Consider the following 15,492-nt stretch of genomic DNA (forward strand, 5'->3'; position numbering starts at 1 on the left):
TACTGGAAATTTAGCCAAGGCAGGGACGTTGCAGATGATGGGCTTCACCATCACTGTGCTCGCACAGCGTGCAGTGGTGATGGCTGGGAACAGGGATAAACTTCTCAGCGACAAAGCTGTTTCTTCTGCTGCTTTTCTTTTCTCTTTGTGGAAAAAAGTCTATGCTCATTGCCAGACTCAGAAATATTTCCCCGTTGCCATCTCTGCATCACCCACATTTGTGCTGAAGGGATTCTGTCTACTGATCTGCTTAGAAATTGGGGCAAAACTGTATACCATCACTGTGCTCACACAGCATGTAGTGGCAATGGGTGGGAATGGGGATGAACTCCTCAGTGGCAAAGCTTCTTCTGCTTATCTGTTCTCTTTGTGGAATAAAGTCTATGCTCGTTGCCAGACTCAGAAATGTTTCCCTGTTGCCATCTCTGCATCAGCCACATTTGTGCTGAAGGGATTGTGTCTATTGATCTGCTTAGAAATTGGGGCAAAACTGTATTGAATGCCAGATTTCTAGGGTGAAGCCATCATCCATGTTCTCTCAAAAGAAGGCAAGATGTGCTGCAGGAGAGGGCCCGTGGCACCTTGCACGGTGGGGTAGGTCCTGCCTGTCACTCCCCATTGCCAAGAGGACAAGGCTGAGACTGGAAGCTTCCATTGATCTGGGGGGGGTGAGGGGAGAGAACCCCACCCCAGCTGTGCCCGAGTGCTGAGTTAGATATGTTTAAGGTGGAGACAGAGATTTCTTTTTATTCACAGGACAACAATGTGTCTTGGGGAATATGTTTTAGGGGTGACCTGCCCACTCATTGCATGTGTTCTGTGGCTGTGCTGTAGGGGATGGGTTCTTCCCTCACCCAGGAGAGCAGCCCTGGCTTTTCATTCCACCATCTTCTGTCTTGGCATCGTGATGTTGATTACCCTGGCATTGGCCAACCCTTCCAACAGCTTATTTTAACATCATAACCCCAAACCAGAGCTGTCAGTGCTGGCAGATGACACAGGGTTTGGGCTGGGAACTGCTGGATGGGCAGGACCACAGGTCTAAAGCCTTGTGAGCACCTAAATCCTGAAATTACTGGGTGACAGCAAGCTGTGGTGTTGAAGCAGCACAGGAGGTGACACAGCAATGAGTGAAGACTCAAATCCAGGCCACCTGATACACTCCAGGGTTTGACAGATTTGCTGTGCCAGTGAAGGCAAGTTACTGAATCAAACCTTCCCCTCAGCCCAAAAGTGCATAAATTACATAGAAATGCTCAACACCTGTGGTTGAATTCCTGCTCCCATGAGCTCCTTAAGCCTGTCCTGCACCTCTGCTCCAGGGTCACTGCATCTCCCTGCAGGTGTGGAGCAGGGAAACTTCTGTTTCCCATCCACCATTTTCTGTCTTAGCATCATGATGTTGATTACCCTGGCATTGGCCAACCCTTCCAACAGCTTGTTTTAACATCATGATCCCAAACCAGAGCTGTCAGTGCTGGCAGATGACACAGGGTTTGGGCTGGGAACTGCTGGATGGGCAGGACCACAGGTCTAAAGCCTTGTGAGCACCTAAATCCTGAAATTACTGGGTGACAGCAAGCTGTGGTGTTGAAGCAGCACAGGAGGTGACACAGCAATGAGTGAAGACTCAAATCCAGGCCACCTGATACACTCCAGGGTTTGACAGATTTGCTGTGCCAGTGAAGGCAAGTTACTGAATCAAACCTTCCCCTCAGCCCAAAAGTGCATAAATTACATAGAAATGCTCAACACCTGTGGTTGAATTCCTGCTCCCATGAGCTCCTTAAGCCTGTCCTGCACCTCTGCTCCAGGGTCACTGCATCTCCCTGCAGGTGTGGAGCAGGGAAACTTCTGTTTCCTTCACAATGTTACAAAAGCACTGTGACCAAAACTGTGAAATATAACACAATAAAGACCGTCCCATTAAGCACCTGAGATATTTGCATGATAAAGCCCTGCCTGTGAAAATTTCTCCCAGGAATCAGAAAGGAGATCAGGGAGAGGAAGGGAAGTGCCCCACCGGACAGTAGGGTGTCCCAATGTATTTGGGGTAATGTATTTATTGATTAGTGTGGACAGTAGTACCAATGTATTTGGGGTAATGTATTTATTGATTAGTGATTTGTGATGTAAGCATCAGGGCTTTCCAGTGGAAAAGTCCAGAGGCTGCTGCGACTGGTTTGCTGGCCCCAGCTGCGTTCTGACGATGGGTTGTAGCACATCTGGGTGTCTTATTTTGAATACCCCAATATTGAATACCTGTGTGAATATCAGAGATATCTAAACTTAATCTTGAAAGCAGAACTTTCTTCAATCCATTGGATATTACAGATAGTGCCAGTCTGACTCCCCCACAGTGCCCAGATGTGGGAGAAGGTCTTTATGAGAGAGGGAGGTGCCCCAACTGCTGCTTTTCAGGTGGGAAACACATATTAGAGTTCACAGCAAAATCTTGGAGCCATTCCCTAGGAACTGTGAACATGCAATCCCATTCCTGGTAGCTTTCCTGAGATAAGAACTGATTTTTTTTTTGTCACATCTTAATGATTAGCTTATCAAATCTGGCTGAAAATCTGGGGCATTAATCAGGGCTTAGCAAGACGGGGATATCAGTTCTCTGTTCCATCACAGGCCTCAATTATGACTTAAACACATCTCTATTAATTCTCTGCCTGCAAAATAAGCCTCATTGACATGAGGATGAGTTGAAGATTGAGATGGAGCAAGTGGGGATGTAGAGCTGCAGCTGTGGCAGCCCTAGTGAGTATCTGGGGGTCCAGCAAGCTCAAGGAGGTTAATTTTCAACTACAAAAATGTATAGTTCAAGTGAAGGGAATGTGTAAAGAGCAGTACAGTACAGTACAGCCAGCCCAGGATTTCCAGGCTCACCAGGACTGAGTAATCCCAAAGCCCATCTGAGCTTGAACTGCAAAATTCAGGAGCCACCTGAGCCCAGGAACTGGCTGCAGGAGTCCTTTGGGGTAGAGACAAATCTCACGTTGGTTTATCCTTACCTTTAAACAAAGATCAGTCAACTGTGGCTGATTGACTCACTGCTAAATATAACTGAGCTGTTGCTTAAATGCACACAATTTTTTTTCTTAAATGGCAGAAACTGCCTTTTGGACTTTCTGGCTGGAAACATAAACCCCTAAGTGCATTATAGTATGAGAAACCGAATTAGCCTGACACTGTCTGCTAACCCTGGGCTTGAAGATGAATGGCTAAAAGCAGGTGATTTATTTTTTCCTCAGCTGTTTTTGTCATTAAACTTAACGATGTTTTCTTTTCCTACCTGATGTTCTGAAGTCAAATGTTGTGGTGCTGCTGCCTCCCTTCAGCTGGCCCATCGCGCCGACTCAGCACAGACCTTTCTTCTTGCTCTTCCACCTCCACGTTGTCCCTTCCCTCTCCAGCTGAGAGCCAGTTCTTGGTATTTCTTTTGTTTCATGATACATGCAATTAGTTTAACTCCTTGAAAATGCTTTTTAAAAGTAGCTATCAGTGAGTGCAGAAGCATTGAAATTAGCCTTTTGCAGAAGCATGGGCACCGTGTGAAAGAAATTGGACTTTCGCTACTACTGTTTAATTAATGGGCTGAATGTTGTAATTTATTGCTGGGAATATAATTAGAAGTAACGTAAACACTTGTTCAAATAGCTCACTTGTTTTCTATATATGTATATTTAAAACCATGAGGAGTTGCATTCTTTTTGAGTTGTTCAGCACCCGAAAGCACACACGGGGTGCCTGAGCTCAGTGTTCATGTTGTCTCCTGAAATCTCAGCTTCTCTTTACTGTGGTCCATCCCGTAAGGTGTTTAAATGCATTTCACAATTAAGGAGCAAGTTTCTTGGTGGCAGCGAGCAGGTCCAGGCTCCCTGCTGGCACTTTAATGGTGTGAGGACAGCGATGTTGCGGGTCCCGTTCCCTGCCACGCAGGGTGATGTTGGGATTTTGGTGGGAGTCCTGCCTTTCTAAGTGAATGTGATGAGATCTTGGATTTTGCTCACAGAAGCTCTATTCCAGGCTCTATTCTAATTCCTATTCTATCAGGGGAGGAAATTTTTGGTTTTTTTCCCTTGTTTTCTCTTTAACTTTCCATTCTCCCTGCTTTCCTTCACTTCCAGGTTTCCTTCACTATCAGATTTCATGATGAATTATCCTTTTATCCTGTAATTATATTAAGCCTGCTCGTGGATTTTTTTTTCTTCCTGATGGCTTCATCTTTTAAGCAATACATCATGAAAACACCTTGCTGTAATGATGTATTACACTAATAATATAGTAATACCTCATTGGAGTGACAGAACTATAGTGATATATTAAGGTGATAGAAAGCACTATAATACTATAAAACTTAAGATAATGTTCACCCAGCAGAGCATTTCATTTAATTATAGGATAAAATATGTTTTGCCCATTTAAGCATCAGAACTTGAGGACAAACCCATCAATACTGAGATCATCTGGGACACTGCAGGATGAAGGGTGACAAAACAGCAGATCAGATTAAATCGTGTTAAAAAGAAAATACTGTACGCTTTACTTATGGCTGCTAATTGATGATCTGCTCAGTGCAGAAAGGAGGCTAAACAAACCTAAATTATTTTCCAATAGAGTCAATGAAGGTCATCAAGGCATTTATTTCCCAGGTGCTAAGGCATCTAATTAACTTTCTCCCATCCCCGAGATGCAGCCAGCCAGAAACAATAATCAAAGAAGATGTATTGGTGGTGCAGGGGGCACACGTGTGGCCAGCACCCCTCTGCTCTCCCGGCATCGGCGGGGGCTGCGGGTCCTCCCAGGGCCAAGGAGCCCCCCAAAGCGGTGCCTGGGGGTGAGGGACTCTGAAAGAGGCAGTTTTACCCAAAAGGGTGTTTGGAAAAGGCTGTGGGTATGAATGTGTGTTTCTCTCCGGGAACGTGGCTTTGGGCCATTTACACTGATTAAGTGGTTTGAGACCTCATCAATATTAACCACTTTTAAATGGGTTGCTTGTTAATATCTTCAAACTGTTTTTCTCTGGTTCTTCCTCTTGGTCTTTCCGGTTTGTCTCTCGCCCTGTGCCAGGCTGGGAAGTTCCTTCAGGCGTTTCCTCAAACTAGTGCCTCCAACTTTATCTTTTTCCTGCTGGGTTGACTGTATCCTTCACCGTTTGTTCAGCTCATGCCTGGCTTGCTCTGTTTTCAGGAGGCTGACAAACCTGCTTAGCAGGCAATGAGATACAGAACAGATCACTTTAAAGGACAGATATATTTTTGAGAAGGTAAAAGAGCAGAATTTAAACTCAGGTCACTCCAGGGATTTGTTTTCCCACAAAGTCAGGAAAACATGGGTTTGATAGGTGAAATATCACTGGATTTAAGTGGTTATACAACGTAGGCTGTCATTAACTTCCTGTGACTGGACTGCACCTTGGCAAAACTGTCTTCATCAATGAAAGAATTTCCTTTGATAAAAAACAAATTTATATTTGTGCACCATATGACTGAGAAAATTACTGGTGACTGCAAAGCAGCCGTGGGATCTCCAAGGCAGTAACCTTATTCTGACACTTGCTGACGTAGACAACATTTTTGGAGTGTTCAGCATTGAAAGAATCGGGAACAAGAGGCACAATCCTTGGAAACATGTGAGAGGAGAAAAACGGTGTGGTCCAACAAGAAAACATTCATTGGAAGTGACTCCCTGGATCCTGTGAGAAGAGCTCACCAGACTGCTCTGTGAGGATGAGGAGGAGCAGGAAGAAGCACAGATGGGTGGATCGGGTCTGCTCTTGGCCAAGAGGGCAGGATTGAGACAGTGGCTTCACTGAGGTTTCTAAACACAGTGCCCAAAGAAGGACCATATTGAACTCCTGCTCATGGCAGGCCCTTCTTGTGCTCCCCTGAGCCAAGGAGCGGTGTTACCCCAGGGGTATTTTGCACTGATGCTGAATATCCCCGTGAGCACTTGCAGAAACCTCTCACTGTGACATCTTGTTCACTCAGCTTTCACATGTAGCCAAGGAATAAGTTCTCATCCCTCGGAGAACATCCCGTGGGGCTGTGCTGGCCACATTGAAGCACCCAACCGTGCTTGAAGTTCTGAGTTGTTGAGGTGGTGAATTGCTGCAACCACTCAGAAGCTCTTAATAAAAACAGCACATGTAATTTACTGATATAAAGTATTTGTATGACATGTTCAGTTTCTAAGGTAAGATCTTATCTGAGCCCACTGTCCGGAGTTGCGCTTTGAAATGTTGGTCAATGCACTATGTGGTGCTGAGACAGAAGGGCTTCCCGTCTCTTCTCATACTGGGCAAGTCCAGGTAGAAAGTGCTGGTCAGGCTGCAGTGACACTCCCCACAGCTGCCTGTGGGGCAGCTCCAGTGTCAGCCTCTGCTCAGCATTTTCTTCCTTTTTATCGCTCAAGAAAGACCCAACAGTAGCAGGGTCGGTGCTTCCCCGCAGGACTCACATTTACCCCAGAGCTTCACACCCCATTGTCACAGAATCACAGAATTCCATGGGGTTGGAAGAGACCTCTGGAGATCATCTACTCCAACCCCCTGCCAAAGCAGGTCCACCCAGAGCAGGTTGCACAGGAACGTGTCCAGGTGGGCTTTGAATGTCTCCAGAGAAGGAGACTCCACCACCTCCCTGGGCAGCCTCTTCCAGGGCTCTGCCACCCTCACAGGAAAGAAGTTCCTCCTCATGTTTAGGTGGAACTTCTTCTATTCAAGTTTTTGCCCATTTCCTTTTCTCCTACCCCTGGGCACCACTGAAAAAGGACTGGCCCCATCCTCCTGACACCCACCCTTTAAGTGTTTATAAGCATTGATCGGATCCCCCCTCAACCTTCTCTTCTCTGGACTAAACAGACCCAAGTTCCTCAGCCTCTCCTCATAAGAGAGATGTTTTAGTTCCCTCATCATCTTTGTAGCCCTCTGCTGTACCCTCTCCAGCAGTTGCCTGTCCTTCTTGAACTGGGGAACCCAGAACTGGACACAGTGCTCCAGATGGGGCCTCACCAGGACCGAGTGGAGGGGGAGGATGACCTCTCTCGACCTGCTGGTCACACTTTGTGGTTGAGGCCCCCATGGCCAGCTCTCTCTGAAGAGGAGCAAAACAACAAAAGAAGAATTAGGGCATCAACAGTAAAATATCCCAAAAGGAAAAAAAAATCCCTAAATGTCTTAGGAAGGCAGTGCAGCTCGCACTTGCCAGTGAGATGGGATTTTTGGGGAATAATGACTCATGTTTGATGGTTGGACAGGGCTGAAGGCTGGGATGGCTGTGGCTGAGCCTCTGCTGCGCTGGGCAGAGTAGGTCAGGCGTGGGGCAGCGTGCTGGATCCAGACACATGTTCGGGGCTTTATTTATCTGGCTATTATACGTTGTAGATGACACATCTAATAGATGCACTTAATGCATTTTTCATAATACCCGTGTTTGTTTTTCAGCTCGTTTTGTCTCCCTGCAGCCCCCGCCCTGTTCCCTTCCTCGGGAAGGATTTGGTTTTTGCTCTACTTATTTTTCCCACCACATTAGGCGATAACATGTAAGAGCAGAAATCATGTTGCCTTGTGGGCATTAGGCCAACTGTCTGAAGACAAGCTGCCAAACATCATAAAAAAAAAAAAAGAGAAAGTGTCTAGCACGCTAATTATGTACGTGGTAGAAAACATTTGGGAAACAGGAGAAGGAGGGTACCTTGCACTGCCCATGTGGGACTTGTGGGGGATTTCTTCCATCTGTCATGGAGAGGGCTTGGCTTTTTTTGTCTTTTTCTTTGTATATCTATTCCTTTTTGCAAGGCAAGCGGCCTCATTCTCTATGTTGGTGCTCAAATACTAATTCAGATGAGCTGTGTGATTAAAAACACACTGTCGGGCTGAGCGCACGGTCTTGCTCCAGGCTTGGCTCATCAAAACATCAAACTGCTAAAAACAAATCATGGGAATCTGAGCCTTCAGCTGGGCTGGAGATGCTGAGAAGGAGGGGGGTCATTCCTCCAGCACAGGGCAGAACCCTTGGTGGGAGCCCAACATGAGTTGAGCTGGGTGGTGGATGGGATCCGTCCAGTGGTCGGGCACCTCACACCTGCAGGAGATGGTGAATCGGTGGGAGGAGGAGGAGGAAGAGGAGGTGATGGTTACGGCATTAAGCTCTTTCCACCAGCAATCTGGAGGGGGAATTACTACCAAACTAAAGAGACATGTACTGTTCTGCACCATCTGGTAAAGGGCTTTGGAGACAGAAGAGCAGATCCTGTATCACGGGATGGGATGGGATGGGATGGGATGGGATGGGATGGGATGGGATGGGATGGGGCAGTGTTGCCCCACACCAGCATCAACTGTACAGTGTGGGCTGCTGCGGCTGAATCCTCCTGGGGGTGGGAATACCTTTGCCAAATGGACCTCAGTGAGATGTAAAGGAGCAGAGGTCTTGCTTTGGTACACCACGTGTTGGCTAAAGGTGTAACTCCACCAGGATCTGGGAGCAAAGCACGGCAGGCACCCATCCCAAAGAGGGCAGCAACACGGGGACCATCTGGAGGATCCAGCACACTTACACCTACAGCCAGCATCACTTGAGGAAGGCAAAAGTGGCACCTTACCTGTGTCTGAGGTTACTAGCTGGAGTTGGACCCCGTTACATTGTTTTAACTTCATTTTCAATGTTTAATTATCCTAACTGTGATAACCCAAACTCCCGGTGTGATTTACTGTCTCTTTTTAAGCGTCTGGGTCATAGATATGCTCAGTTAATTAACGTGCTGAATACTCCTTATTTGTCTGCCTGATAATAGATTGATTCATAATTTAAATAAGCAGCTGTGTATATCTTTCCCTTGAACTATAAAAGGCAGGTCGCTGTCATTCATCTCTTTCCATTCCTGAATTTAAATATATTTAGGCAAATATTTTGGTGGGATTCTTAAACTGCAAATGGAGGAGCCCTTTGTGTGTGGCCCCTCGGTGGCAGCGGGGTTCTCTCAGTGCTCTCCTGGTGCCAGTTGTGTGATGCCTGCCCAGTGTCCCCAGGAGCCATCAGCACTGCCTGATGTCCCCAGCCTGCAGCTCCCCAGTGGCCAAGTGGGTCGCTGGAGGCACTGGTTGGTGGGATGGATGGGGGTATGACAGGGACTGCGGGGGAGATTTGGACTTGGTTCCCTGGGGGCTGGTGCCGATCAGTGATTTTCCCCCTTTGGCTCTGCTGGGCTGTGCCAGACACACCAGCAGCATCATGTGTGGGCCAGAGCAAGGCTGGCTTTCCAAGCGTGTGAGAAGCCACATTATGGGCCACCATGACCGGCCAAGGCAGCTGGATCCAGCCAAAAGCCAGGGGAAATCATCCATGGCCACAACCCACAGAGTGTTTGGGCCCAAAGGAGGCTGGAGCAGTGATGGGTTTAAGGCTCAGAGTTATTCTTACCCCTTCCCTGTGCCTCAGATCCTCAACTGCACCTGCAAAGCTCCAAAACAAGATGAAAAAAAGGCTGGAGAAGCTCCTTTTTTTTCCCCCCCCTCATCAGTTCTACTTTCTCTGTGCACCATCCGCACAGGTCTTTTCCAGGGGCTCTGCAAACTTCTCCTTTCCTCTTTTGTAATGATGCTCCAGAGATACTGATGGTCATTTTCCTCTCCTTCCCTGCCCCCCCCAGCTTGCTCGCTACACCAAGGAGGGCTTCCTTCACCTCGGCGCCCTCGGGACCACGACTCTCCTACCTGATACCCGCTGCCTGGTGGACAACGTGAAAAGCCGCTTCCCTCAGCTCCTCGACTGCGAGAAGGTCAAGAGCAGCCTCCATAAGCGGTGGAATTTCATACAGGTCTGTTGACACATACTGATGACAGGGACTGCCTCTCTGCTTCCCAAACCATGGCACATCATCTTTGGCGTGGGACAGTGGGGGACAGGGATGAAATGGTCCTGTGTGACAGCGGGTGCCAGGTCCTAGGGCAGAGGGAAAAGGTTAAGAGGGATCAGGGGCAAGGACAGTGTTTTAGGACAATTTCCAGTAGAAGTTTCCCTTCCTGGTACCCTCGGGTGTATGTAACCCACCCTGTGGATGACTTCCAGATTTCTCTGTTTCTTACAGATAATCTGTGGTGAAATGCATGGAAACATGGTACTTTTTTTCCCAAAGCAGAGGGTAAATAAAATACACTGTACACCTTCCTAGTGCAGGGGTGCAGACATGCTGTTTCAACACTACAAATGCTCTTTGGTTGCTGATGTGTTGGAGACCCGTTGCCAGTGGAAAAGGTTGCTCATTCGATTCACATTGATTATTCCAGGAATTATTTTATTGTTTGAATTGCCTTACAGCCCAGCTAAGTGCTGTGCACTTCCCAGCAATGCACAAGGACACAGCTGCGCTCCTGGGCAGCGTGTGGTCCTGGCTGGCTTCACAGGCCACCCCATGCCTTTCATTTTTTTAATATTTTCTCCATTTCCTTTAATTTCAGAACGGTGCCATCCTGAACAAGGGAACGGGACGATGCTTGGAAGTGGAGAACAGGGGAATGGCCGGCATCGATCTGATTCTTCGCAGCTGCACAGGACAAAGGTGGACGATTAAAAATTTCATCAAGTAAAGGGTGGAAGAGTCAGAGGAGTTTGGCTCGAAACGCAGCTGACTTGGACTAATCACACTGGACTCCTTTGGAACGGACGAAATATCAAAACAGAGCTTTATTCATGTTATTAGGAGAGGACATGGGGGAAATGGGCATTTGTGTCTTTTTATTTTTCTGTATATTAGTCTCCCACAGCTGATTCCAACTGTGTGAAATTGGGTCAGAACTGCTATTTTCTTCTGGCAAGCACTCTAAAAGGTACCACTTATTTCTGCTGGAATGACTGTAATAAGCTCATGCAGACTTTTGAGCATTTTACTGACAGGGAATTGTTGCTTTCCCAGACAACTTCGAGCTCTCCCAAAGGGCTGGGTAGGTTTGTACCGCGGTCGGAGTCGAGAGACCCTGGATGTTCCTGCCTGGCAGCATGAAAACTTACATGCATGTGAGAGGAGAAAGTTGCCAAGCCCCGGACAAACTGAGGTTGAAAGATGTGGTGTTTTGCTTGGTCCTCTCTGTCTTTCCTCTTTCTGGCCCCTGCACCTGGCAGCCCTGTCCTTGAGTCTGGGAGAGGTAAACCTCAACCTGGTAGCTCCCATGGATCTTTCCAACCTTTAATCACAGATGTCGTCAAACAAGTTACATTGAAAAACCACACTGATCTCCCATTGCCCCCTTTCCATTGCCCACAGGCTCCTGTTGGCCAAGCCAGCCCCGGGAAACACCAGTCCCTCCCATGGAGACCCCAAATGGGTTCCTTTTGGAAAAGACCTTGGGTGTCTACCTGCCTGTTTGGGCAGTTGCCTATTCTTTTGGGTGTCAGTTGGACTCACACATGGGGAGTAAAGTTTGGAGGGTGCTTCCTACCCTGTGGGAGCCTGGTGAGCTGCAGATCCACCTTGCCCTCCCAGCTGGGCCTGGCACTGTCTTCTTGGAGACCCACCTTTATGCTGCTTTTGCTCTCTTCTTGTAGAAGTGAGGGTGGATGTGCCAGTGTGTGCAACAGGCTGGGAGCAGGTAATGCGAGAGAATGTCCCACTTGGCTTGCCTCCCATGAAGTCTACAGGGTTTGTTTTTAAGGCATCCTTGCTCTGAACGAAGACATCAGGAATGGTAGTCTCCATAACTTTGTAGTGGTGGTCTCTTCTTGAGGCTCGAACCTGTCCTGCCTGGTCAGAGTGTGACTGTGGTCAAGGTCCACCCCAAACAGTGTGTGTTGCTGCAGACCTTCATGAGCTGTGGTGAATTAAGAAAGGGAAAGGGAGAGGAAGAGACCAATAAATGGCAGTTTGGCTGAGATTCTTGACCTTGAAGTCACGTGAGGCTTTTAATATGGTGGGGTGGTCTCACCTGCTTTTTTTTTGGCCCACAGCTACCAAATCTACCCAGTCGTCATGGGAGACCGTTGGTTTGGGGTCCCAATGTCTGGAAAAGGGAAATGTGATCTTGCAAAGTTGCTTTACATGGATGCCAGACTAATGGGTGGATACAGACTTCACCCAGCAGAGAGGAGAAGCCAACCCATCTCCTGTCCTTCTCATGGAATAAAACTCTTTCTGGTTGCCCTCTGGCTAGGGTGCACTAAAATATATTAATATATGAGATGTATGTGTAAATATGTTTCCCAAAGACGGGATGTGCACAGAGTTGTTTGCTGCAGAGCACTCATGCCTGTCTTCCATTTGCATCAGGATGAAGCTACCTGGATGTTTAATGAGTTTAATTTTCAATGCCATGCAGCAGCTTTATAACTGATGTTTTAGTAATTTATTGAACAGAAGCAGATATATTTCATTGTTCCTTCTACAGCCATAAGCATCACATAGGACTGATTGTTCATTTAGGCTTGACAAGGCTTCCTCATCCACTGGGGTTATCTCTGATTTTTTTTTCCCTTGCCTTCCTTAATGAAGTAAAACTTCTTAGTTGTCCTGAATTGCAAAGTAGGGAGTCAATGTAGAATTTTGCTCTCTTATTCGCTGTTGCATCATCTCTTGTGTAATAAATTTTAGCACTTACAAAACCAACACGATCACAATCTCTTTAGATGCATGGTATGTTTCCCCTCGCATTTGTTGCTGCCTTCTAAGAAAGGCAATTTACTGATGAAGTGGACTCCAGGAAAGTCTGGGGGATTTGAGACTTCACAGTTAACGGTCAAAATGGTAAAATGCCCTTTAATTGAGCAATCCGTTTGCTGTCAGTCATCAGTGGAAGCCACATACCCCTTTAGTGTTGGGAAAAGCCTGCGTGTTCCAGGATAAACAACCAAAAAGCCCTTGGATGTTGCCTGTGCTATAATTCACGGTTCCCAGTTCAGCTCTCGTCCTGCCAGTGCTCGGGGCGCCAACAGATGGGCTTTGTCAGATTTAATCGTGGTGGTATAAGGTGTCACCGCCCCCAGCCTTCCATCTGCTTCAGCTGCCGGAGGTTTCTGTCCCCGTCACCGGCAGCAGAAACGAATGTGTGGCTGCACCTCGGCCGCCCTAATTGGCAGGACGTGCTTCGGCTGCCAGGCAGCAGGGACTTGCTCTGTTTAACGCACGGGGTTGTCAGCCAAAGTCACTCTGGGATGGCCACACGGCTCTGCTGGGGACACAGCCACCCCCCGGTATCTCCAGCTGCCCCTGGAGGTGATGTACCTCCTCAGGAGCTCTCCCTCAGGAGACACAAGACGACCTGGCAATGAGGATCCTGTTAGTTCATGGGCTCCCAGATCCCTTAAAATACAAAGGCTCAGAACTTCATGCTCCAAATGCCTGAATATCCAAAAGGAAGGGACTGGTGGAAAGGAACACTTGGCTCCAGGACCCTCCAGTGGGGCAGGAACCCTGCTGCGGTGGCTTGCCCGGTCTCACTGGTGTACATAGAACCCATTCAACTGACTGAAAAGCAGCAGCATGAGTAAAATCAGGATTAAAAGTGAGAATTTAATCGGCCGTGTCCGTGTAACTGAAGTTCTGCTCTGACATTGGTTGGTGACATGCAGAGATGATTGCTGAGGCGACGACCCGAGGTCTGCACCCTCCTAAACCGTAGAAATCTGTCTTAGGAATCTGGATCTAAATGTTGCATCTTGCGCTTATCTCTAATAATATGTTAATTGCTTTAAAAAGTGATATCGAAGTGGTTCTTATTAAATATATGATTTGAGCCTTGCCTCTTGAGTGATTTTAAAAAGATTCACTGCTGATGAGATACAGAGGCAGTCATTTTTCTCTGTTACTTATTTAATAGAAAAGTGCTGCTGTTTTAATGGAACTTCCATTTTAAAAAGAAATGGAAATGAAGGAGAAATCAAGAGAGATGGCGGATGCAGATTAACCTCCCGTTTCATCCATCCCTGCTGGCTGCCACTCACCAAGATAATGCAGTTACATTCAAGAAGCTGAAAAGAGACATTTCATGGTAAAAAAGCATCGGTTGTGTTCCTGTACCCAGGCTGGGTGTTTCTAAATATAACCCCGAGCTTGGGGCACTCCTTAGACCACTTTCTTCCATCCATGTTATCCTAAAAACCAGGTTGGCGGGTGATGTGGTGTCCCTGTAAGGACAGTGAGGTACGGGTAGGTATAGGGATGTATATCTGTGGGTGCACCGTGTAATTAGGGCACTGTTGAAGTTCTCCTAGTGGGAGCAGCATCTCTCCCACCCAAAGTGAAGACACAGTAGCCTCTTAGCGTGAGTCCAGGTAAGTGTGGCCTCCAACCTTGGGTGTGGTTGGGCAGAGCTTGGTAGATCCATCATGAATTGTCCCATTGCACCCACCTGAAGGATGACAGAAGACTGATGGAAGAAAACCCATGCTCTTCTTATGTGCATTTTACAAGCTCAAGACCTTCTAAAGGGAAAGGTCTGGGTTAGAGAGCAGTACCATCCAACGTGCTTTACGGCGGATTGGAGTCAACGACGAGCTCTTACTCTTTCCATGCCCTTAGCAGGACCTTTGTGCTGTCCAGGGCAGAGAGCCAAACTTTCTTAAAGTTCCCTCAGAGCCCTCAAATGAAGTTAAAGCACCTCCATTTCGAAGTCAAAACTTTAGCTCATGGACTCCCAATAGAAAAGCCTGTCTGCTTGATGACTGAGCAATTTGGGCACTCATCCTCTGCTAATAGATACAGATTTAAGTGCTCCACTATGCAGTGGGAAATTAGGCATTTGAAATCTCAACAGCTCGCTTTTGCAGATGAGAAGCCATCTCTTATTGGGCTGACGAGTAGGAAAAGCGTGTATCTTTAGGAATTAGGAATCTCAGCTGGATTTCCAAGGGCATTGGGATGAAGTATTAAGGGCCCTTCCCTGTCACTGCTGAACTAAAGTGGTCCGTAGATGGTGCTTTAAACATCAGAAAAACTTTGTGCCAGCTTTAGGGACGCTTCCAGCCCCACCAGCCTGGTGCTGGGAAGGTGAGGGGCTGAGGTCTTCTGTATTTTTCCTGAAAGGCCAAGATTCTGTAGGTGGATTGATCCTGTGTGTTGGGAGGAGGTGGTTCCTGGAATCACTCTTCTTATAAATCAGAAAATTCCCCAAATTATTAATGGCTTTAAATCTTCCTGCAGGCAGGAGCCACACGACGCGCTGAACCCAGTAAAGCTACTCACCTTCAGGTTTTCAGCTAAGTTGACCCTGGTGAGACTGGGATCTCAGCTGCACCTTTTGCTTAGAAGCAAAGTGACAGCATCCTTCTAGCAACACATTCAAATAAAACACCATAGCAGAAATGATGAGCTTGAAATCCCAGCTCAGTGATCTCTGGTTATCCAGGGTGTCTTGTCAAGAGCAAGCAGGTTAAGAGTCACATCCCAGGGGAATCACTGACGATGTCTCCACTGGGGCAGCAGCTGGAGCCATCCTTGGCTCATCACCCCTGGGGCGGTCCCACCTCTGGGCTGAGGTAGGAATTTATAGCAGAAATT

At 47.4% G+C, this 15,492-nt stretch overlaps 1 protein-coding gene across 1 annotated transcript in view; it reads left to right on the forward strand.

Moving 5' to 3' along the window:
* Positions 1 to 12,614, forward strand: part of WBSCR17 (Williams-Beuren syndrome chromosome region 17) — a 239,382-nt gene extending 226,768 nt beyond the window's left edge. The window contains exons 10-11 of the mRNA XM_014953329.1: positions 9,658 to 9,825; positions 10,466 to 12,614. Coding sequence (XP_014808815.1) covers positions 9,658 to 9,825; positions 10,466 to 10,594 — 297 coding nt within the window. The 3' untranslated portion in view covers positions 10,595 to 12,614. The remainder of the gene's footprint in view (positions 1 to 9,657; positions 9,826 to 10,465) is intronic.
* Positions 12,615 to 15,492: the final 2,878 nt, after the last annotated feature.

This window comes from Calidris pugnax, unplaced genomic scaffold (assembly GCF_001431845.1).
Source record: "Calidris pugnax isolate Ruff unplaced genomic scaffold, ASM143184v1 scaffold133, whole genome shotgun sequence".
NCBI lineage: Eukaryota > Metazoa > Chordata > Aves > Charadriiformes > Scolopacidae > Calidris > Calidris pugnax.